This window comes from Carassius auratus, unplaced genomic scaffold (genome assembly GCF_003368295.1).
Source record: "Carassius auratus strain Wakin unplaced genomic scaffold, ASM336829v1 scaf_tig00015289, whole genome shotgun sequence".
Classification (NCBI taxonomy): domain Eukaryota; kingdom Metazoa; phylum Chordata; class Actinopteri; order Cypriniformes; family Cyprinidae; genus Carassius; species Carassius auratus.
Window position 1 is genome coordinate 295,557 of NW_020524576.1, and position 26,920 is coordinate 322,476.

At 35.8% G+C, this 26,920-nt stretch overlaps 1 protein-coding gene across 18 annotated transcripts in view; it reads right to left on the bottom strand.

The window, feature by feature from the left end:
- Window positions 1-26,920, bottom strand: part of LOC113074652 (disks large homolog 2-like) — a 178,459-nt gene that overhangs the window by 91,402 nt on the left and 60,137 nt on the right. For 12 of the 18 annotated variants that reach the window (XR_003280682.1, XR_003280681.1, XM_026247481.1 and 9 more), the window contains 3 exons: window positions 14,341-14,424; window positions 13,719-13,880; window positions 10,919-10,978 (listed from right to left, as the gene is read on the bottom strand). Coding sequence is in view for 16 of the 18 variants with exons in the window: in XM_026247481.1 (XP_026103266.1) it covers window positions 10,919-10,978; window positions 13,719-13,880; window positions 14,341-14,424 (306 nt within the window). In the remaining 2 variants the exon portion in view is untranslated. The remainder of the gene's footprint in view (window positions 1-10,918; window positions 10,979-13,718; window positions 13,881-14,340; window positions 14,425-26,920) is intronic. The other 6 variants (XM_026247487.1, XM_026247492.1, XM_026247488.1 and 3 more) reach the window with 2 other exon arrangements.

A 26,920-nucleotide genomic window follows, 5' to 3' on the forward strand; every position in this document is an offset into this window, starting at 1 on the left:
TACATTCTAAGCACTTTTCATACCCTTCACAAACACAATCCAACTAAACACACATTAAGATTCAAAGCATGCACCTAGAAAATAGTTTTCCCACATCTGAAAGGGTAAAATCATTTCTCGCTCAGATTTCCTTACTTATGGCCGAAATACTAAAATCAATCACATATCATCTGAAGGTGAAAGTCAAACACTTGACCTCTGCACAACACAGCATCAGGTGTGTTTCCACCCCAATGGCAAAAGTTGTGAAACATGTAAGAGGGTCTTAATTCTGCTTCACTCTGCAAATGTTAACAGGAAACAGGTGGAAAGCATGATGCTAAAACACTTAAATGACATGTTTCTCTTTAAATTGTCTTTGAGCCATCAGAAATGCAAGAGGAAAAGGTACACTTTTATTCAGTGCATGCTGAAATCTCAACATCAAATTAGACACAATTTTGCAGATGGCAGTTCCATCAAGGTTTTGTAAAGGAGCATGGGATGAGGGCTCGGACTCTGCCCCTTTCAGGAAATCTCCCACTGCCTGCCATATGCATTTACCCTCTAATAGCAAATCAATTTCTCTGGAGGCCTTACTGTGTAATGGATTCTGCCTGAAATGCAACCTCCAGTGCCCTCCCTTCCATTTTTCGCTGTCTTCTCCTTCCGACTGCCTCTTTCTTGGTTTCCAGCTTGTGGTGGGTAATTTGGGGTGTTAATTGCAGCATGTTATAGTGTCCTGTCAGTTTGGAAATGAAGCACTGGGAAGCCACTTTAAGATGCCAACACATATAGGCACAGGGTGCTCTCCATGGTGCTGCAATGCTATTGTGTACCTTACACAAATGATGTCTCAATGAGACCCGATAGCGCACATTCTCTCTTTCTCTGCCAGTGACTGAGCTGCTTTAATGTGCACTAAAACGGAGTTATATCACCACTGCACCAGCAATTACATGAACCACAAGGAAAACTTGTGTGCTCTGTATAAACTACCAATGTCTTGCTGTTAAATGCAGCTAGGAAATAGTTTAAAGTGCACTGTATGCTTTTCAGGGAATACAATTCTCTCTGTAGCAAAGCTGAGGTGTGCACTGATGGATCTAAACTTCAGTTTCCATGTGCATTCTGGGAGATTAAAGAGGGTTGTTATTTAAGACAGTCTGACACAAATCAGGAAGTGTAACAGCAGAGTGGTGCACAGCAGCAGGGAATGAAGTAGATAAGAGCTCTCAAGTCAGATAAATACAGAAGGTTGACAGAAAGTGATTAGGACCTACAGTCTACTTTTCTTCCTTTTTTTTCACCCAAACTGTGGAATGTGTTCAGGACAAAATTAAAATGATGAAAAGGGGCTTTGTTTACACAGCAGGAGAATACAGCTGCATGTATGATTTCATTCACATAGTTTGGTAAAACAATTTAAATAAAAAAATAGAATGTTAATTTTTATAACCTTAAATTTACGTATATAAAATATATGATTTTTTTAAGGAATCAAACTTGAATGTCTGTCTGCATTGTATCACATGTCTAGTTCTATAATTATACCATACATATCACACACACACACAAACCTGTCAGAAGTTTGAAAAAAAAATTAATGTTAAATATTTTTTGAAAGTCTCTTGGATGTATTCTAAGGAACTTGTGTTAATGATGTGAGTGAAAGCGGGTACAACTGCAGGAGAAATGGCTTGAAGGAGATGAGATGGAATAGGATCAAGCGGACAAGTAGTGGGATGATTAGAAAGGATGAGTTTGGAGACTTCTGCCTCAGAGAGTGAAGAGAAGGATATGAATGAGTGTATGTTTGCTGGTAAGATGTGCTTGATAGATTGTGGTGTGGAAAATTGTGTACTGATGTTTTTAGTTTTATTAAAGAAAAACGTGGAAAAGTTCAGCTATTAGAGTTGATGCAGGAGGGGGAGGAGAAGGACAAAGAAGGAAGGAAAATGTTTTAGAGAGCATGTGTGAGTTAGAAGAATTGTTGATTCTGTTATGGTAGAATGTCCTTTTAGAAGTGGAGACATCAGCAGAGAAGTAAGAGAGGAGTGATTGATAAACACTAAGGTCAGTAGTACTTTTATTATTAGAAAATACGGGATTAGTTTCCACTGTTATACTGATGATACTCAACTATATATCTCAACAAGACCAGATGAAACTTCTAAATTATCCAAGCTAACAGAGTGTGTTGAAAATGTAAAAGACTGGATGACCAATAATTTTCTCCTTTTAAATTCAGATAAGACAGAGATATTACTTACTGGACCAAAAACAGTACACAGAATCTATTGGATTACAATTTTCACCTAGACAGCTGTACATTTAATTCCACTACAATCAAAAATCTGGGTGTTAGACAGCAACTTGACTTTTGAAAATCATATTCCCCATAAAAATGCTATAAAACAGCATTCCATCTTAAAAAAACATTGCCAAGCTTTGAAATATGTTACCTGTTTCTGATGCAGAAAAGCTAGTGCATGCATTCATGATCTCTAGATTGGACAATTGTAATACACTGCTAGGTGGTTGTCCAGCATCCTCCATAAACAAGCTACAGGTAGCCCAAAATGCAGCAGCTAGAGTCCTTACCAGGTCAAGAAAATAGTCTCTGGCTAACTATTAAGGTCCGTATCAGTTACAAAATATTGCTACTTACCTATAAGGCCCTTAATGAGTTAGCTCCTGCATACCTAACTAGTCTTCTACCACGCTACAATCCATCACACTACCTAAAGTTGAAAAATTCTGGACTTTTGGAATACCTAGGAAAGCAAAGTCCACTAAAGGAGGTAGAGCTTTTTCGCATTTGGCTCCCAAACTCTGGAATAGCCTTCCTGATAATGTTTGGGGTTCAGACACACTCTTGCTGTTTAAATCTAGATTAAAAGACACTTATCTTTGGCATTCAAGTACTGCATCTCATAATCTTTCACTGCAGTTATATCTAATCAAATGGAGATTATTATTCTTTAGCTTGGGTTAAACAAATTAATGTTGCTTGGTTGGAACAGCAGCTACGCTAATTATGTTTCTATTTGTTTCTTTATTTTTGCCACAGAATGTAGCTAGGATTTACACAAGCATGAGTTTTGATCCAAAACACCTGAGAAGAGATGATGCCAACACCTCAAAGGACTTCAGATTATGCTAACCCTGAAACAACTTTTTATTTCTGTCATAAGTACATTAACTTACAGTCACCACTGATAATCAACTACTAAATATATTGTAGAAACTTAATTTTAAAAGCATTATACAAAAATACATTTTTAAAAAACTTTTCTTCTCTTAAAAGGAGCGTCAGTGGATCAGTGCACAAACTATGACAGGAACTGTTTGTGTCATAAATATAAAAAAGTATTATTATTCATAAATTCATAAAATATATATTAACATATAAAAATAAATAAAGGTGGACATTAGTAGGTAGCCTTAGCCACAGTGGGATTGCATTTTACTGTTTGCACATTTACTGTTAAAGAATCCAGATGCTTAGTTGTAAAGTCTGTTTTATATGGATTTTTTTTTTTCCAATGAGGTCATGAAAAACAAACCTCTTTGAAAGATCAGAACAAATTGTATCATTTCTAAAAGTCATTAATTATTGTACGCTCCTGCATGTGATCAATAAATACAGACAAGCAGCCCTTACTCTGGAAAAGCAAGCTCCGATCTCTTGAGTTTTCATTTTCATTTAAAAAATGATGACACAAAGAGCAGCCATATAATGAGTTGAGCAAAAAAACAGCATAAACATGTGCTGGGCATCGGGTCCTGGAGGTCTCTGAAACCCTGTCAGTAAAATCTACTTGGCATTCTCTCTGTTGTTTAGCACTTGCAGTGCAGCATAACCCTGTTAGAGTTACACTCATTAGAGATACAGGGTGAAGGTCACACACACACACACACACAAACACACAATAACAAGGTCGGACCCAAGCGTGGGTCTGATTATTAAAAACATTGCAGTCAGGCACATCTGTTACCAGGCAACTGCCAGGATCTGACTGCATTAATGGATTTATGAAGACAGATTTTAAGAAAAGAGGACACAATAACATGTGTCCTATCCATAAAACATCAATGCCGGGATTTGCTATAACTGAGACAAATACTAATAAATATAGTCGCATAGTGTAAAATACACAGTCAGGTTAAAAATATTTCCTTTTCATTGGTGATTTGGCCCAAGAAGATTTCGTCACCATTAAAAACTCTTATTATTTTAAAAATCCAAAAGCCAAAGACAAAAGTTTTTTTTTGCATTTCAAACAGTCAGGATGCCTAGATATTTTATCTTTTACTGTATAATCCCCAGTCTATGTAATCCGCAATTAAGGAGGCAGTTTAAACATATAACTGTGTTTGCTTTGGTTAAGAATGACCTTCCTCAGCATCTGTGAGGAGAGAGAGAGAAAGAAAGCCATGGAACAGCAAGATGCCTTTGCTTTGACACTGCACCTTCTCACTGGTTAAATATGTAACTTTATTGACAGATTAGTGTTGGACCGATAGACGATGCCATCATCCACTGCTGATGGTTGATAGACATCACGATGTTACGCTGGCATCGTGACCCCCCCCCCCCTTTTTTTTTTTGAATGCCTCTCACTTTTTAGTTTCACTATCACTTTCAAGATTCGCAATCGCACATACTCTGTTTATACTATGGAGCGGTGGTACTTATCCCAAATTTTACAAGATTATATATTTGTCAGTGGTAATAAAGGATCTGAAAATAATTCCCCATCATCTTCAGTCATCCTCTCCTCACACTGTGTCTACACCGGATGCGACCGTTGTCGTGTTGTGCCACGCCGCATCAGCTAAAGACTGTCTATTGTGGACGCAACAAAGCGAATGTTGAAAATCATTTGAAATTGAAATTAATAACTCTTATTAACTAATAATAACTCCAACTCCCCCCCCGACCCTCTGCTCGCCCCCACTGATGATATTGCCTAATGCCAAATTTGTAGACATCGCCCAAACCAATGACAGATATCAGAAAATACCATACCACAATGTGCAATATGACAAATATAATGTTAATAATATACTCCTGTCTTTAATTTAAAAGAGTCAATCAGCTTATTCATATGCATACTGTGCGTTTAAGTATGGCTTGGTGCCGATACCTTGACATCGATACCGGTTTCTTTTCGATACTTTTTTTTGATACCGATTTCATGAAATCAATTTTAACAAGTTTACATTATCTTTTCAAAAAATCTACATCTGTTAGGATACATTTACACTAGTGCATGTTTGTTTTAAAATGTATTATAATTAAATTCATTTTCCACTGATTTACTGATTAGCATCAGCAGCTTCCAGCGCTGTCTGCCTGTGTTCTCTCTATTCAATGATCGCTGCTCTGACTCTGAGGTAAATACATATTTAATTTCAGCAAGATTACATGGCTAAAACCCACATTAGAACAAAATCAGAAGTTATTACAATCACTCGATGGAGTTGAGTAAAAGCAGAATATAAATGTATTTATTGTCTTACATAGCATTATGCTAATTGCTCTCGCTGATGTTGAACACTGATCGATATGCACCGCGCCGCTTCTAGTCGAACACGCCTAGTGCTGGAGTCTTATTGGATCTCTGACATTGATGAGTTTAACCCCTTAGGTATCAAAATTTGGGATCAATGACGAGACGATGCTCGATACTCTATGGTATCTAGGCAACTTTGTCAGTGCCTAAAAAGTATCTAACTCAATACCCAGCCCTACGTTTAAGTACATAATTTTTTTTTTCAGGTGTGAACTAAAATGCTCCAATATTTACTTTGCTGACATATTTAACTAAAAAAACAAAAACATAAAACAGGTGTTTAATAGCAGCAACAGGTTCTAATATAACATTAGGTTATACAATGAAGCAAGTAAACCACCAGAAAGAGAAACAGATGGGTAACACATGTGACACTCTCTTAGCTGCTCTCTAAAGCTCTGGAAGCATTTCGCTACTCTCTCATGTAATTTTCCAATTCAGTGTGTTTACATGATTTATATTTCAGCATCTGTCAATCTGTAAAATTAACGCTTTTAAAGATTCCTGTCACTTCTTTCACTTTGAATCAGTTTTTTCTTGATATAATTCACAGAATATTGTTTTTGTGGGTAAACTATCGCTTTAACAGAAGTGAGTGTTTTTATACACAGGTGACCAAAAAGCTCTTATATACTCTAAAATAAAATAAAAATCTATGTTTGCCAGACAGCCGAGCACTGGGATCATCATTGCAGGTAGTAGCAGTCGAGGATTCTAATTGTTTCAGATCTGTTGCAAACCTCTCAATTCTCAAACTGTATAACAGTGAAATTTCAACTAAATGCTATTTCAAGGACAATGACACTTCGGATTAACTACTTTTGTCAGTTTTAAAATACTTTCTCCTCTCCATTTTTAATATGCAGAAATATTTATAAGCTAAGGCATTTGTAGATTAGCTTAATAGGTTTTTGCAAGTACATCTATGAACTATACAATTTATGATAAAAAATTAATGAAAAATAACTGCTTTTCAAATTTGTATTAATGTACATTAAGGTGTTTTGTGTTATATTTCATGTTATTTAGTGAATGTTTATTGCACTGTTTTAGAGATGGTGTTTTGTCATTGTGTGTGTGTGTGTGTGTGTGTGTGTATGTGTGTGTGTCTGGTCCTTTGCACAGTCTATGAGTATTGGCCACGTTTTATACACAGACAACTTAAAATGAAATCTGAAATTCATCATGTGTTTTTTTGTTGTACCACCAGCATTATGTTTTTGTGTACATTTTTTGTGTACATAATGTACATTTAGACTGGCATAAGTTGTAAAATATTCAGCCACAAATATGCCATCCCGTAACACCTGAAACACTGTCACCATATTACCATATTTTGTACAGTAAATTTCTGGCAGATTTTTTTTAACCATAAATATAACAGAATAAATCTTTTTACAGTGCATATTAGATTATTATTCAGAAACCAATACCCTTTTAATAGTGGTTACACACTCACCTAAGCAGCTGTTGACAATAAGCAAAAAGTAAAGTGCTTCTCATGTCTCTAAATGTCTCTAAGTGTCTGATTATGAAAGGAAATCCTTCATTGGCAAAACAAAACCATTGACAAGGACTGTTAACTCTCAACATCGCATAAAAAAAAACATCGCTGGCCCCTGCAACTCTCCAAACACTCCATTACTCTCTGGGAGTCCTGACTCCTAAAACCTCTTCAAAACACAGAGTCTATGAACAGACTAATGAGTTCACCACTTCTTTTTGTTTTAAACCCTGGAGCCAATTTCATAAAGCGCATGGTTAAAGGCAGACATAAGTGCTTTAGTTAAAGTGATGTGAAAAAAAAGAGAAGACCTGAAAACAATTAGTATGCAAATGGAACAAATTCAAACTACTTGACTTTGCTACATGCGCTGGGAAAATTGTGCATGTCTGTGACAAAATAGCATGCTTCATAATGAAAAAAAAGACAACTGTTGTGAGTGGTAGGGCATCACTATGTTGGTGCTAAGGTGATTACTAGGCTGTTCTGGGTGGTTTACTGGCCTAAAGGTGTGGTCACATTTACTGTGGTTCTGCTAATTTTTTTCAGGTGAAATCCAGTCATTTCAATAGAAATCCACATGATCTGAAATTTCATGTGAGAGCGAAAGAGTTCCACACATAGATTTTGTAACAATTTTAAGTGAGTCAAGCAAATTTGCTGCATTGACCAAACAAACCTTTGTGTGACTTCTGTTCAGTGTTGTTATTGTTAACTAAAACTAAAATTCATTTTCATTCATTGAAATATTGCTGAAATAAAATATAAATATTGAATTAAGTTTTAAGAAAATCTGAAATGTTGCCTCAAATAAACGTTTATGTTGAAGTACTAAAATGACTAGAAACTTGAACAAGAGTACATTAAAACTGACAAAAGCAAAAACTAAAACAAACTAAAATTAAAAATATAAATTAATATTATAATAGTATATACATAATACTAAAACAACACCACTTCTAATTGAGCTGTGCTCCATACATCACAACACTAATAACAATAGACCTTTATTATTATTATTATTTTTTTTTTTTGCTTAAATGACCACACTAAGTTACACAATGTTTAATAAAAAAAAGTATGCTAAATAATTTCTATTAAATTTAGCAGTAGCAAATTTGTGATGATTAATGGATTTAGGTCTCCTCACAACTCTCCTTTCCTTTTTTGTTTATTAGTTCTTCTCCTCGCCTTCCATCTCTTTTCTTTCTTTTCGAGTTAATTGCCTGATCTCTAATTCCACCCAAGGCTCATCTCCCAGACAATCAAGCCTGGTCCTTTACTCCGACCTGGGCACATACAGAGCCCTGACTCTGAAGTAATAATTTCACCAGGGAGGAGAGATAACCAAACAATCACCATTAACCCTAAGCCTTTGCGGTCTCTCATTACTTTTCTGAGATGTGCTCTCTCCGGAAGAAAAGAGCTCTGATTCTGCTAATAAATATCATGCTTCACCCCTGCTGAGCTCTGCTCATTAAAACCACAGATGTTTGCTCGACTGGTGGACGGCTAATATCTCATCTAGAAGGTGCATGTCCTTTCTGCTTGTTATGTTATTCAATAATGTGACTTGAGGATCAATATCCTGTCATCCGACTGTCAAGCTTCTGAAACAACAGTCTTACACAGTAGTACAATTAGTGCTTTGTGTTAAAGCAGCTTTTCAGCAGGAGGACCTGGGTTGAAAGCAGGCGACAGGTGTGCAAGCTGATTCACCATGTCTAGCCCTGCAGTGATTCAGAGAGAATAATGGAGCTACATTTCCCACTCACCTCTTGGCATAAAAGTCTCACACTCACTCTCTCCAAGCCACGAGGGGACCACAAGGCTAGAATATACATGTGATGTCGATAGGGATTTAATCAACAAGTTTGGCTGCTGAATAGAGTGCATCCAGACTGAAAGCTTCCATTAGTCTCATGAACAAAGATCTTTTGACCATATATAAGTCTTGTACTCAACTTATTCTGGCCAAAAACTGCTCTCTTGGACACAAATGAGTCATCTGGTCAATATGTACATGTAAATATACAGATTTGCTCAAGGATATTTTTTGTAAAATATGCTTTAAACGATTTGTGAATGTGTGCCGTCTGAGGATCAAGGCATGGTCATACTATATATATATATATATACTTTAAAAAATCAGAAGTGGTTCAACCCCTAGTTAGGTGTAACGGGTTACAAACTCAGCGAAAACTTGACACAGAGACATCAGAAATATGTCTATAGAAAGCTTGTGTCTACTTTATAAATGAAAGAATTAAAATCGAAAACAAATATTCTCTGATTATGTAATCATATGAAACCAAAGCGAGGTACAGTCTTTCCCGTATCTGAGCTCATTACATGCAGTCACCTGTGCTCAAACACCCTCATCTAGATACAAAAAAAAATAAAAATAAATCAAGATTGGGCTAATTTTCATCGTTTTTGAAAGAAGAAGCTATGGAGAATTTACTTCAGAAGAACAGTGCGATCTGCCGTGGCTTTATTCGGTGGAGGTGATCATTTCTGTAATTTATTCTTATTAAAGTTTTATTTATTTTAAATAAACCTATACAGATTTTACTAGTTGGGCTTTTCCTGAACATCATACCAAACTGAAATGTATTGTTAAACTTTTCTTAAGCTTTTTTGTTAATCAGAAATGTTGTTATTCAGAGTATTTCTATTTGTTAACCAAAGAAGATTTTAAGTATTACAGTTGTTTTAAAGATAAAAGGCTAAACTTTTCTACTGTATGTTTGACTCAAATTGAAAGAATAAAGAGTTTAATTTCTATTAAGGTTTATAGGGACTTAGCGATTTGAATAATTAAGTCAACTTATTGAGTAACTAAGTTACTTTTCAGACAGCGTAATTAGTAAAGTAATTAAAATAAAATATTGATGATGTAATAAGTAATAGTAATTAATTACTTTTTGAAAGTCTATAGACTAGTGTGGCCACAACATACTGTATATGCCTCCTACAGAAACACAGTCTGCATACTCTAGTTTCTCAACAACAATTGATACAGCTATGCTTGCTTGCATTTTTGTTTATTTCAGAATTAACTTGTACCTCATTCAATCCCGAGGTGTGATAGATATACATGTACACATTGAAGCTGTTGGCTAATCTTAGGTGCAGCGTCCCTGGTGTGAGCAGGGAGACATGGAGAGGACGGGCTGTCATGGTGATGGGTGTACTGAGGCCATTGCATTACACAACTGACAGACGGAAGAGGCCGAGAGGATGGTTGAAGTGTGTGCAAGTGTCTGTGTATTTACTCTTGTGTGTGTGTATGCATATAAGAGTTTCTGGAAGGCCTGATAAGGCAAAGTGATGCCAGAAGTGTGAAACTCTACCTGCCATACAGGCTGTGTACGATCAATGACTGCTAATTCGAGAACTGGTCGATCTTTCAGAGACGCACATTCACACATACTGACAGAAACCAATACGGATTTCTCTCAATAGTTTATGTACTTAATCTGCAATAAACATAATCAAAATATCAGCAGCAATCACACTGAGTGACATATTAACCCCAAAACAAACATCACAGATAAAATAGTCACAAAGATGAACATCACATAAATTGATCACACTTGTGTCGACCATATTTGGAGAAAATAAATGTGATTTCACTGCACAAATGGGTTTCTTCAAAGGGAGGTTCTGACTGAAGACCCGGCAGTCTGTTATTCAGACCCTCTGAAGAATTTCATGCGGATGTCACACAGTGTCAAAACATTGGCACAGACGTAAATGTTCCTGAGCACAGATGAACCACAACAACAAAAACCACCACAACAAGAACGGGGAAAAATAGACACATTCAAAGTAAAGATCACAAACTTGCCAGGTAGTTGGCTGCGGTCACCCCCGGGTATGTTAGATCAAACCGGGTAACCAGCGCAGGCTGCAGGTGAGAAAATACAAAACAGCGTCACCAGCAAGTCAGCTGCACTCAGGGAGGGAAGAGAGAGGCTGAGGACACAGGAGGAAAGATGATGAAAACGCAGACATACTGCATGAACCATGAGAGGACGTAAGGAGGGGAAGGAAAACAAAAGATGGCAGGATAAGGCTTTAATTTCAAGGTTATTTTGCTCTGAGCCCCTAAGACGACCTTCCGACCCTTGCTGCACACGAATGGTAAAAGCAATCTGAGGCTGTCACACAGAGTGTGCTCTTGCTTTTATAAACAGCAAGAGAGAGAGGAACTGAACAGAAAGCAGGGACCTCGAGATGAAAAGCTGAACTGCATTTGACCCGACACGCCATCTTAAATTCTACACTCGTAAGATGCTGAAAAAACTGTGAGATGCATCATAGTGATTAAAGGCAGGCATCTGTCTGATAAATGTGTACATAAAGCAATCATTTAAAAATAGCGCAGAAAGAATGTAAGAATATGTCTCGTGTGTGACGGTGTTTTCTCCTTGATCCCTCACCTTGCTTTGGGGAAAAGGAAGTGAGAGGAGTAGGTCAGTGCAGGTTTTTTTAGTCCTACTGACAAGTAACATGAGAGTTTGCTCTGAGAAATCACATCTGTAGGACAGAGGTTGTTGTGTGACTGGGGGAGAAAATGGCTGTTGGCAAAATAGAAAGGCTGAGGTCTTAAAACACTGTCTGCAGAAGAGATGACCGTGCAGAATTCTGATGAGCCGAATGCTTTAAAGAGGCCTATACACTCTGCAATTAAATCATACACTCCCTCGGATCATATAAAAGCATAAAAGCAGAGCTTTTTAATCATCTGCAGATAATAAGATGAGGCACAGACTGTTAATGTCTCTCTGTTTGAGAAGCAGGGCCATATCTGATCACAGAAAAACAGCAACAAAAGCTTTCAATTCTGAAATAAATAGATATGTTTTGTATCTGGCACTTTTCATGAATACAGCACACTTTACAGAATCCACAAAGAGGGAAAAAAAAACATGATTTATTTACAAACTATTTGATAATCCATGTTTAATATAGCATTATCAATTATCCTTTGTATCAATATTCATTTCTCATTGCAGTAAAACTTTATAAGTTATATGCTATATGTTATATGCAGTAAAAATGTATAAATTCATTTAATTTAACATTATTTTATTAATAAAATAATTTATTCATTACTTAGTCTTATGTACCAAAAACATACATCCTTTAAAAGTTTGGGGTCAGTAAGTTTTTATTTAAATACATTAAATTTATCAGAAGTGATAGTAAAGACTTCTACATTGTTTATATATATATATATATATATATATATATATATATATATATATATATATATATATATATATATATATATATATATATATATATTTCAACAGAGCCTCCCTAACAATAAATGTGCAGTCTCAAATGGACTTAGCACAGAACTTTATGAGAAGTTCTGGGAGATTCTTGCCCACATGTTTCTTTGTATGATTAATCATTCCGTCTCCTAATAAAAATTTCTACCCACATTATATAAAGTCAATATGGTTTTAATACCCAAGCCAAGGATGGGATAAAATGAAGGTGTCCTCGTATGGCCAAATCTCTTTTATTCCATTAGAAGCAAAAATTATTAGTAAGATCTTGGCTAACAGACTGAATAAAAAAATATGTGTTCAATCATAAATCGAGATCAATCTGGATTTATGCCAAACATATATAGTCAAACCTGAGGTGCCTTTATAATTTAATGTATTTGAAACGTACAACAAAAGCATGCTCGATGCTTGAATTTGATTATATTGAATGGCCTTATACCTTACTCTTAAAAGGTTTGGATTTAATAGAACTCAATGGATCAGTATTACATATTATAAACCGAAGGCTGTATTCAAATACAGCATTGTTTTAACCACTGCACGAGTGGAATTTAATTAGAAACTTCCAGTTTTATATATTGTTACTATACTGACAAGAAACAAAGTCTCACTCTCATCTTTCAAATGATGTCCAGGAAATTCAAACAATAAATGCAGTTTTGACGCTCTTTGATGTGGTGTGACACATCGCTGTATAAAGCATATATATATACACTTGTATTTATACGGTTATTTTAAGTTGTAATATTTTATATTAATGTTTTTAATGTATCATATAAATCTTAGACTGTTTCTTATAAATCTTACTGACCCCAAAATCCTCTTCCAAATGTAATCAATCAATAAATAAATACATAAATTCTTTAATTGTACTAAGATTTAAAAGGTGGAATGTTTGAAACATAAATTCATTATTCGTTAAAGCATTATTTCTGATGATTTTACTGTGTCTGACAAACACAGCACACAATAACCTACTTACTGCCACAGTCAAGGAGGTCTACTGTAACTAAAAACTGAGCACCATCTAGTGTTGAGAAGTCATATCACAACAGCACAGCTTAGCACAGGTAAAGAAGACTAATCCATAACCTACATTCTTCTAATCAATGTCTGCATTACAGGTCAAACTCTATGCAATAAATACATTAAAAAACAAATACAAATAAAAATGATTTCTTTAGATTTCTTAAAATAAGTAAATGAATGAGGAATGAAGCATGACATGGGAAACAGGTCACTCATAGAGGCAACCAGACCAAAACACAGACATAAAAATGAAAAAAGAGGAGAAGAAAAAGCAATGTCTAGACTTATTGGATGGTATGATAAAGGGTGACTTACCTTAAGTGGTGAAATGTGAGAGTGGGAAACGTAGCCATGCACATTCTCAATTTCGGAGAGGTTCTTCTCCGATACGTGCACCAGCTCCGGCGCTCGAACTTCATTGGTGAGCCGCGGAAAGCCATGTTCCGGAGATGGGGAATCTTCATCCTGATACCGGTACTATATGTGTGAAAAGAAAGAAGAAAAGATGGGCATAAAAAAGAAAGCAGAGAAAACTGAAGGAGAAAGGGCAGAAAGAAAACCCACAATCCACTGCGTAATGTAATGACTTTCAGCCAATGAGTTCTGTGCCCTGTGAGATGAACAAGCCAATAAATCATTATTTGATGAACTGAGAATGACATAAATCATGATGCATGATGAAGTTTAATATTTTCTGTGAGCATCTGCATGCGCATGGAATTATAGAAAAGCACTGCTGCTGACATGCTCTGGTCAAGAGAGAGATACGTTTTAAACAGTTTGCTCTGCATGCAATCAAAGCAGGATGGTCATCCATTTTATCATTTGATTTTTTTTTTTTTAATGTGTAAAATGAAGATGCAACAGAGTGCAATGTATCAGTTCTCGACAAATAGAGAAGATTTGTTCTGGCACGACCCCTGTTTTTCTGTCTCACCCAGGGGGAGCTCATCAGGGCTGGGTTCATACATGTTGGAGATTGGCTTTGGTGCTGGGAGCCCTGTACTGCCGGAGGCCTGTTCTGTAAATACACACACAGGAGCCCAACTGTGAACAACCAATCACAGTCAGTTAAACTGAATCATTTAAATCATTGTACATACACTGCAGTTTAAAAGGTAAAGTTTAGATTTTATTTGTTAAGAACTTTCTTATGCTCACAAAAGATGCATTATTTGATCAAAAACACAGTCAAATCAATTGCTATTTTTTATTTTGGTATTAATATTTTTGCCTATGATGGCAAAGCTCAATTCTCCACCAGATAATTGAAATTGAAATCTTTTGTGACATTATAAATCATTTACTTTTGATCAATTTAATGCGTCTTTGCTGAATAAGTGTTAATTTCTTAAAACAAAATACCTTTTGAAAAGTAGTGTAAGGCATTCACCAGCCTCAAATTTAACAATACAAAAAAAGGGAAGAAGCCTCATCCAACAAAAAATTACAACCGGACATACACACACACACACACACACACACACACACACACACACACACACACACACACAAAGATTGAAAAAAAAAAAACTGCAATTTACTACCCATTTAATATTTGAAAGCCAACAATCTTATCTTAATTTGGAAGATTCGGCCTCCATAAGCCTGCTTTTAGATGACAAATGAGACAAATGAAATGAATTAATGTCTTAATTAGTGAAGCCTTCATTCCTTCAGCTCAAACAGTAGATGGTGCAAGCATTGCCAGTCAGTTCCCAGGTAATGAATGTAATTGATAAAATGTTTGATAAAATCTTAAATACAAAACAACTGGCTTTGAATAAAAGCATCCACCAAATGCACAAATGTAATGTAAAATGAATTAATCCTTAAGTAAAAAAAAAAAGAATAAATATATTAGTTGGTAAGTATGGAGGCAGCAGGGAGCCATAATTACTTCTTCTGCAATCAAAAAGTTTGAAAGTCTAGAGTCTAATCATATTTCAGGAGCTCAGGCTGCATGAGCCCACCGGCAGAGAATGTGAGGGCTTAAATTCTCTCTGATGATATGACTTCATGCACAGCTCAGAGTCATTATCCTACACCTTACTGACTAGCGTTAACCACTGAGGTGGATGTGCTTTCTAATCTACTACCTTGAGTTACAGTATTTCTCATTACCATAATCCTCAGAGAAACCGCATGGAAGAGTTTTAGAATTTCTGTCTAGAACATAATGAGATCATATTTGACTACTAAATGTGGCTTACACTCGCATTTTTTAAACTTTGTAATGGATTTTTTTTTCTAATTTTGTTGACATTGTCATCTTTTATGTAAAATTAAAGTGTATATTTAAAACAATTTTTTTTTCAAAATTTCTAAAAACAACAGAATAAGCAGAATAAGTTACTTATCAAATAAAATCAGACAAAATTTATTTGCACTACAAAGGTGGCACAGAAGAACACAAAAGTGGATTTAGGCATATTTACAGACATTTAAAAAGGCTGAGAGGTGATTTATAAATTAATGTTGAGATTAATATTTTAAACATAACATTTTGAATACAGAAACATTAAATGATTAAATAAATGGAAATTATATTTTTAAAAATGAAACTAAAAAACTAAAACTAAAACTATACTAAAACTGCCAGTAGGTTGCAGCAAGTCACTCCCTGTGTCCGAAATCACTCCGTATACCTTTAAACAGGGCACTATTTGAGCGCACAGCCATTTTTAGTGGTGTCCGAAATTTAGTGGACATCATCAATACCACAATGATGGCAATAACAAGTGTACAACTATGTACGCTTAACGGCTAGAGAATACCCATAATGCACTGTGAGCATTATTGACCTTTACGTCTGCTGCAATCGCAAAAACTCTGGCCATCTGATAATACCTAAAAGAAAAATACCTGTAAAGCTGCTTTGACACAACTAGTATTGTATAAAGTGCTATACAAATAAAGGTGACTTGACTTGACATGCTGTTGAAGATCGCAAAATATTGTGCAGTGGCTGGTTGTGGAAGAACACGATCGCTGCATAACCTTCCTTCGGATTCAAATATAAGGAATGCTTTATTTTTAATGAAGTTTCAGCTCACGTGAGTAACACATTGAGTGTTTGATCGCTTCATTTCACCACAGATTCCTTTGTAAACAAGACACAGGTCGATGCTGGATTTGCAGAGAGACAAGACATGGAATGGTGCTGCACCCTTATGTGAGTAAAAAATATTTGCACTACGTGTCACTGTTGCTTTGCTAGAGATTGCTTAATATTCCCCGATTATGTGTACCCGTCTAACCAAAGTCACAGAAGGCTCCAACTATAAAGGATTTAGCTTGTCAAACAGACACACAGAAAGTCAAAACTATTATCCAATCATAGCTGTGGGCGTTTACTTCCAAAAACCAAACGTTTCTTGAGCCGGCCTTAAAAAAGGGCAGATAATGTCAAATTTATTTTGATGTTTTTGAATGTAAAACCATGCAAACATCATAAGTGGACCTCAGTCAACAGAATAAAAAAACAAAACAGCCAGTTCATGACCCCTTTAAATCAATATCACATTTGCAAACTCCCTTAGTAATCATTAAAGCAGTCACTCATCTTAATTCATTGCAATGAAGCTCTCTACACTGCACAATGAATCTCTTATTTACATAGTGTCAACACTTTGTTTTTTATAATGAGAGGATTTGTGAGCTTGTATAACCCAGTTCTGGTGTTTGAGCAGTGAGTGAATTCTGGTTAACACTGCATTCGATGCATTACTCAACGCTGCAAAAACTCATTGCAAGTAGAAACCTTTGAATCTCTTCTAAATGCAAACACAATATGCTGAAATATAATAATAAATATGAAATACTGTATTTCCATAGTCAGGGTTTCTGAGCTGCAGACTGCCATGCGGACTGTCAGCTGGCAGTCTAATAGCTGACATATGTGAGATGGTTCATCTGAGGGAGCAAGTCACAAGAGATCAGAATAACAGCATGAAAGTTGTGCTAAGAATACACACATACCACAAAAAACATAAACCACTATGAACTCACTATGAGCCGTATGAATCCGATGCAAGAACTGAAACACTGAGATTTCGATGTCCATATGAATAACATTGACAGTAATGTACTGTACTTCCAAGGCAGCTCATGAGGTTTTGGATCAGTCTGAGTTTCATCACTGAGCTTAAGAAAACTCACTATTTTCATTGCCCTTTTACTCCATGCAGCACACAAGCAGAGTGTTGAACAGCTGTATTATGTATGCGAAGGCAGAGATTAATGAAGTTAATGTAAAGTAATGACAGGTGGGTGAGAAAAGGTCGTCCCCAGGGTTCCCACATGGTAACAGATCGTGCAACTGTCTATTGTCTCCCTCTTCCAAATACTGTAAGCATCTCTTGTTGCCCCTGACTTGTTCTTCTTTCTACACTGTTATTACCTGTAATTACCCAGCCCAGGCTAATAGCATCTCTCATACTCCATAACAGTGAATGGTAGGAAAATATCTTCAGTATAAAATGCACACTCACAGATTCAATCTAGAAACACCAGCCTCGCTATTAGGGATATGCCAGTAACACATTTTCATGCAATGCAATTAACCTTATTAATCCTAGTTAATGCAATGTGTTATTAAATACTGGAATGCCTAAGACTGATAAATGTTCAGAAGAATTTATTCATTGGCAGTTTAACTAATTAATTAACTAATGCAAACTAATGGAGCCCTATGTAAAGTGTAAACAAACAGGTTATGTTGTAGTCCAGATGACAAATTTTTAATTTAGTTTGAAAATGAATAGCCTATTAAGTCTAAATATTTAAAGGTGCAATTTGTAAGACATTTGCAGTAAAATATCCAAAAACCACTAGGCTAGTGTTATATATTTTGTCCAGCTGATTACTAACAAACTCTCTAGTGTTTTCAACTGCTTGTAAATCATGAGAAAATTCCCATTCCAAACAGTGACACGGGGCAGTCGCCTGTCAATGACGTTAGTTACCCTTTGTTTAGAATATGTTCACTTGCTTTAATGTTCAAAAAACCCATTCTTTTTCAAATACTGTGCATTAGAGTAGGTCATCTATGCACCGCCTCTTTCAAACAAGTTGTTTTCTACAAAGTCCCTCCTTCCGACAAGCAGTCTGCTCTGATTGGCCAACTGACCCAGTGCACTGTGATTGGCCGATCACCGCAAGCACTCGTTGGAAATAAAACGTCCCTTTCCATAATCGCGAGCTGCTTCTTTCAAAATAAATTTTCAAGAACATTTGGGCAGCATTACACAAATATTTCCACATAGTGATGTAGATATGTGGGAGCGTGTTTAAACGAGGTGTTATGGGGGGGTGGGGGTCATAGCAGAGTCTTAACTTTGATAAAGAATATCTTTTTGGATTTGGACTTTAGTCTTTGCAACTTTACAGATCTTCTTTATGCACCAAGAGCTTGTAACACTCCAAAGAGATATGAAAAATTGAAATCGCATCATATGACCCCTTTAACTGACTGTGGTTTGGACAAGATTTTCACTATGAAAGTCTCTTTCCCGATTACAGACCACTGAGGACATTCATCATACCGTTTGAAGATTACAGACTTTGCAGGTGAACCGCCCAGAATTTTTCTTAAAGGAAAATGAGAAAAGAGCCAGATAAAGAGGGGAATGGAACAAAGAAGAAACTGATAAACATATGAAAATAAAGATGCAAGTTCTCTCTCCTCGGTGGATACACAGTGACAACAGACTATAGTGATAGTGATGGGGCTGAACAGATTTCATTAAAACCAAGGAAGAGCAGAGGATAAAGTCACCACAAATCATCACAACGGTATGCTTCTGTGGGCTCCCTGTCATTTAAAATTTCTTGTTTTTTCTGCCTGCAAAAACCAAACAAGATGATTTTTCACACTGCACTGATTGTTCACAAACTAAATTACACTAGGGCTGTCATGAGTACTCAATTCAATTTGAGTGTTAAATAAATAAATACATACATGCATACATAAACAAACCTTGACTACAATTTTCCCAGTGAGATTAGGCTTTACCCATTTAGATATTTATAAGAAACTGAAAAAAGCACAAATGTCAGGGCATGACAAAACTTCTCCAGGCCCCAAAAATACCCTTAGACGCCAGAGGGCTAAGCAAATTGCAAATTTTCATTCTTTATGAACAAAAACATCCAGCATTTATAAGGTAGTGTAAATTAGACATTATTTAAGTCTCTTTGCCACTATAAATGATTATGTTTTCAAATATGACATTGGTTAATTATTACTTAATACAATAAATAAAAATCATACAATCATCCAAATAGTCACCTGATTACTTGATTACCAAAATAACAAAATATTGAGAGGTAGTAACACCTACATTATACAATTATCATTGAAAATGACTTAACTTTATCTATTATCATTACCTTCATAATCTTTTTTAATTCACACACAGTTTCTCAACTCAAACAAAATCCTGATTTTCTCCAGTTGTAATTATGAAAATTTAGACTGCTGTGCGTAATTCCCTTCAGTTTTAAAAAGAACAATGATATCTTTTAATTGAATCTTGAAACAGTATTTTCATGGATTCTGAAACATTCTGAAATATCAGCCTTAATAATGGCAGCACAGAATGCCACATTGTGAGTACGAGTGTGTCTATGTGTGTGCTTCTGACAGAATCATTAATGATGCTTATACTATACTCTATTAACATATAATAGTCAGGTCACTGGTCACAGCACAGTTAATGGACCACTGGTATTTTGCTGAAACTACTGACTCTTACCTAGCTACATGTGTAGATCTGTAAAACAAAAGCATAAACATACACAGTAGAACTCACACTAATCAGAGTCCCTTAATATTTTAAATCACCTGAAACTTAGAAAAGCAAAAACTATAATATAGTTTCAAAAAATAGTTACTTCAGTTAACCATTTTTATTTTTCTCTGTGTAATATATTTGATGTGTTAAATGCGGTGGTAATCTGTCTCACACCACCCACAAGTGTCAAATATAACACTACAATAACTGATATATTACAATATATCACTTTTAATCTGACATATGCAGCATGATAATGTGTCAGACAGTGCAAGATCTTGGAAATTTTCTAAATTAATATATTTGTATGAGGAAAGATGTGTATGGAGGTGCATTAATGTATTCGGGAACAGGCTGTGGGTTTTTCCAACACACTATGTGGATCTAGCTTGTTCACGTGCCACTGTGCTGAAGGCTCCTTCTTCACTTCCCTCTCTCTCTGTTTCTCTGAGATAAGAGAAGATAGAATATGAGGTGGCATGGCTGAAGGCTCTGTGCTGGATTGTGTGGAATCTCCTTGCGATTGTGTGCACTGACCCCTTTTCCGCGGCCTAATAAACCCAGAGCTTGACATTGTCAGCTCACGGGGTTCAATCAGCCAGCAGAAGAAGAAAGGGTTAACATTAGCTGGCAAGATTACAAGATTAAGTTACTGAGAAAGTGCAGAACTAGATTTTAAGCCAGAGTAAAATACACATGATAATCACTTATATATATATATATATTGTCAAAGAGAAAGATAATAAAATGAATTACGTCATTTATTCACCCTCAAGACCCCTGAAGCCTATGTGAGTTTATTTTGCAGAACAAAAATTGACATAATTTGTCCATTCAAAATATTTAGCTGCTCTTATCAATACAATGAAAGTGAATGGTGACCATGTGAAGCAGGATTTTTGAAGCAAGACTTGCAATGAATATGAACTAATAATAGTCTGTTCCTCTCAAAATGAAGTGGTACATCATCATTGTAATACAATGCACCACATTTGTATTACTTTTATGCCAAATGTGTCCAGGAATGAGAACAGGTAGCTGATGGTGGGAAATAAGTATATCATCAAGAGACTACAGAAACGTACATTTTGTGACGTTATATGCAGAACTCAGAATAATTCCGAATGCTGAAGGGACCCTTACACTAACACCTCTGGTCACATATTAAATAATAATGTTCTTACATTAACTCTAAAGATTTAAACAGCATAAATCTGGGTTAAAGAAAGCAGCAGAGACATGCAAAACTAATACACTGCAAAAACTAATCCCTACCCTCCCCTCTTTCCATTTCTCTCTCTCCCTCTTACTCTTACTTTTAGACAGAACGTGGATCAGTGGCTTTAAAACTTACTGCACATTCTGATATAAGTTTCCACTGTGCCACAAAGACAAGATCAAATCAGAAAACTGTCACACCCTTTCTACATCTTTTACATAAAAAAAATATATATATATATAATAATACAGGCAATATTAATGCCATAATAATAATATAGATAATATGTATTGAGGTATCACAAATAATAATAAACAAATCAATAAAAACAACAACAAAAATTCTTGAATTAATGGTTTTATGACAACTGAGTGACATCATATTGCCAAACACAAGTGACAGAATTCCCTCTGCAGCTGCAATTCATTTTACTTACAGAGCTGAATCATCTTATTTGCACGCTGTGCTGCAGACTGCCTCTGCCGTCTGGACTAATTGGTTCTGAGTGAAGGACCTTACATGATAGCAAACAAACAAACAAGTATGCCAACTGAATATAACATTCGCCCATAAATCACTTGAAACCTAAAACAAATCATTTATGCAGTGCAAACATTTCCAGAGATCATGGATCAACTGCAGCCCAATACCCAACATGAGAAGTACTGTAAATGTTGACTGACACACCACTGACATATTTCCTGACCCAGCAAAACAACAGCATTCCTAGTGCTTTCAAAAGTGCTAATGCATAAACTTAAAAAAAAAAAAACATCAAATCGCTATTTTCTGCAGAACAGCAGTGATGATGGATGCCTACCTTACATCCGAACATCAGCGACAAGGTGTTGTCATGGCACGCAACCTTACAGTGGCAGAGCATTGGATTAAAACAGTCGGGGTTCCTCACTATAGGAGACATTCCTCTCACAGCAGGAGTTCTGTTCTCGTGCTACGAGCACTGACGTAGACAGAAAGCAAGCACGAGTCTCTTCACTCCTGGATATGCAAGAGTCTGCCTAATGCATGAACACACACACACACACATCCATTCTCCCTAAACACACAACTGGGATACAGTCACCATTCAGATCTCAATTCTCTTTCCCCTTGCTCCCTTTCTCATGGTCTGAGTCAGACAGTATTTTACAATCCTGTCTGCCTGAAGCTTTCTTAACTCTTACGCTTCATTTTCCTTACACAAAGCTTCTTTTTATTTTCTTTAGATTTTGAAGTGAAATATGACCATGACTTTTTCGTGCTTCCGTGAGATTAACTAGGTAATGACAATGCTGTGGTAAATTAACTACATGGTATAAGTGGCGCCACTTCATTATTATTAGCTAAGGGTGATTAGTTAGATTGATTTGAAATTCAGTGAGTCCTTGCATGACAGCAGAGGCTCTGGCTTGACTTTGATGGAAAACCAGAGAGCTGTAATTAGTGATGGTGTAATGTGTTTACAAAAAGCTTCCTTTGTTTACATAAATATCAGCAGAATTGTGATGGAAGTGATGCTCCTATTTTCACACATCCCCGGCATAAACCAATTTAAAAAGAAAAACAAGTCTATGTATTAACTTCATATACAGTATATTAGGGTTAAACATACATTTGAACATAAAATAAAAATAAGTAAAAAATAAGTACAAAAAAAATTACCAAATCGGAATGATTTCTGAAGCATCGTGTGACACTGAAGACAGGAGTAACGGCTTCTGAATATTCAGTTTTGCCATCAAAGAAAAAAGGCAATAAATATTAAAATATATTAAAATAGAAATGTATTTTAAATGTTAATAATATTTCAGAATATTACTGTATTTTGATTAAATATATGCAGCCTTGGTGCGCTTGTGCATGTTTCAAAGACAAGAAATGTTTAATTTAATACATAAGGAATAATTGACGACGGGCAGTTGAATTATTAGAAAAATAATGAACACTCAAAGTGGTGATTCGGCCACGATGCGAAGTTTTGATCAGATGATATATTTAAAGGAATTCGTCTGGTTTTTGTACTTAATTCGCTATTGTGGGTAGGATTAATTCTTCCGCATCTCATCCAACAGCTCTTTGCTCGTTCCAAAAGTCCTGTAATTTCCGTTATTACAGCTTTACTATGCAAAGTGGTATGGAACTGTAATGTTGTCAGGAGAGCTGCATGGATACGTCCTCAGTGCGTTTCCCAGAAAATAATTGCACACCTCAAAACATTCGTCAGCCAATCAGATTCAAGCATTCAATGGCCCTGTAGTATAAATTACAATTAAAATCTTACTGACCATAAACTTTTCAATGATAGTGTTTATAGATGTTGAAGAGCATGCTGCAGACCAGCATTCAAAAACACGACATACTGTATGCAGTACTCTTCTTTACAACTAGTATGTATGCCAAGTCAAAAAAATGTATAGGTGCATCTCAATAAATTAGAATGTTGTGAAAAAAATAATTTATTTCAGTAATTCAACTTGTGAAACTTTGTGTATTGCATAAATGCAATGCGCACAGACTGAAGTAGTTAAAGTATTTGGTTCTTTTAATTGTGATTGTGTTTTGGCTCACATTTAACAAAAATCTCAACAAATTAGAATATGGTGACATGCCAGTCAGCAAATCAACTCAAAAGAAATGCAAAGGTTTCCTGAGCCTTCAAAATGGTCTCTTAGTTTGGTTCATTAAGCTACACAATCATGGGGAAGACTGCTGATCTGACAGCTGTCCAGAAGACAATCAAGCTGCACACATTCATTGCCAAATAAGCTTGCTGTTCACCATGTGCTGTATCCAAGCATGTTAACAGAAAGTTGAGTGGAAGGAAAAAATGTTGAAGAAAAAGATACACAACCAACCGAGAGAACCACAGCCTTATGAGGATTGTCAAGCAAAATCGATTCAAGAATTTGAGCCTGTTTTTCCCCCACGAGGTGGTTTATTTTGTTTTATTTTAATAAGAGCCCTTTTCTCCTGCACTATTGAGTCCTAACACAGTCTATGTGCATTGAATTTAATGCACAGGTTTCACAATTTGAGTCAAATGACTGAAATAAGTGAACTTTTCCACAACATTCTAATTTGAGAAGCAAAGTATGCAGAAAGGCCGTGTGTGAGGAGGCATGGGATGCAGTGACACCCAAAAAAATAATTAGAATGCGACAATATGAAATGTAAACCAATAATTCTTATAAGTAAAACTGTGAAGCACAACAGTTGCATATACAGTAGCAGAAAACCCGGCATCTCTTTTAAGGTTCTAAATTGTGGCGTGACTAAGATGACAAGAAAGAAGACAATTAATAACAGAATAAAATAAACATTTAAATAAATGACAAATAAATATGCCTTTTCGCTTTGTTAAAAATTTTTGACTATGCAATGTTTAAAACCCTACGGTACTAAGATTTTAATGCACTTTAATTGTAATTAACAGAATGTTAAGAAACCTACAAAAATATTTCTGTACTGTTTGTAAACCATGTAGACATCAAATTCAATATTGAATTTGCAGTGATGAGTTTATGTTTGTGAGCTAATGTGTCATGAGCAACAGAGGGGGGTCTGGCCATCCCCATATGTGGAAAGCTTAGCTATTTTGAGATCTTCGCGTTTGTTTTGTGCCAGTTCACCTGTGTGCCAAACAATCCTGAAGAAACACTTCTAAAAATACCAGTGCATAAAACCCACCTCAGATGTGTGATCACAATTAACATGAATCATTAGTCAAACTCACATAAGGTACACAGTGGGTGAATCTGCTCTAAATCCCTGTGCCTTTGGGAGGTACAGAGTACACACTGGCCTGTGCGTGTATGTGTCGAGTATGTGTTGTGTGTCCATGCATTAACTACTTTATTTCTACATAGAAATACTACATAAAATAAATTAATCTCTGCACTGGTACTTTATCAAATGTACTGAAATAATGCTACACAGGTGCATTCATGAAAACTGAAAAAAATAATATATATATATATATATATATATATATATATATATATATATATATATATATATATATATATATATATATATATATATATATATATATAAATATATAAATATATATATATATTCTAATGAGATAAATGTTTGCACTGGTCAAATCAAAAAATATAAATGATCATCCTTGCCAAATTTTAAATGAATCTTGTGTCCAAAAATAATTAACTTCCAAAATAATTAACTACTTATTGATTTGCATCTGAAGATTATATACTTTGACAATAAGGCTCCAAAAATAAATAAATAAATAAATACAAATGTAAATAATTAAATTCCACATTAAAGTAATCTACATGAAAGTTGTTGTGCATTCTATTGCACAGAAAAATAACAGCATAAGGGATTGGAATTAGAGGCAAATAATGACACAATTCTAATTTTTGTGTGAATTATCCCTTTAAATCACAGTATTAAAAATGACATCTGTCACTGCACAGACCCCACATAAAATGTAATACAAGTTCATTCTATTTTAGGAATCTACTCAACTGAGCATGACATTCCGAGACAGAATCAGCCGTGATGTGAACTGACGGCACAGTAAATGGTCAGAAAGTGAATCGCCGTTTGCATGGTTGGCGCGAGGCACCAAAATTTGGCTTTAGTCTACAAAATATTACTCACCGTTTAAAACCAATCCACCCGTGTGCTGATCTTTTATATTTTCTCCGATAACAAGCTCCTGACTCAGCTCAACACACAGCACAGTATGGATCGCAAGCACAAATCAGCACAGAAAGTGAGGTCTACTTTACCTGTAATTACAAACAGAGTCCTTATGCAGAGTTAAGTGATGTACTATGCTAAAGATAGCGTGTGTGAGTGCTCATGTTGTCCAGCAGAGGGCGCAAGCACACAGTTTTACTGCAAGAATCTGATGGATCGCGCAAGTCAGATCTTGATACATTAGCATAGGGATGCCCAACCCTGCTCCTGAAAATCTACCTTCCTTTCAAAGTTCAGCTCCAACTCTAGTCAAACTGTTGCCATGCACTGTAACACAACATATCTGGCAGGCCTGTTTTCATTTCTGCACTAGCCTCAGAATGAAGCCTACCTGCAGCTAAACCCCCTCCAGCTGACATTAATATTTCAGCATGCCTTTAGCACGAGAAGATCTTGTCTGGCCTCAGACTGTGCTACATTACGATATTACAGTAAAGCATCAGCACTCTGTGGTGGAGGCTGGCATACACCTCTTCCTTTATGTGTCACTTACTTCAATCTGCCAATAACACTAAGGGCTATAGGAGGTAAAGGTTTTTCTATGTGAATCTGTCACGAAGCACTTATGATGGACTTTATGGATTTGAACCTTTGAGATTGTAACACACAGTCTGCAATTTAATGTCCTTTTCTCAAGGCATCTTTACACAGCCAAGTTCTTCTCCAAATTCTGCTTTAAGATGCAAAACCACATTGAAGCAATGCTAAAATGCCAGCTGTGACCCACCTCAGTTCCTTGTATCGGAGAAGATTCTGATGCTGAACTGATT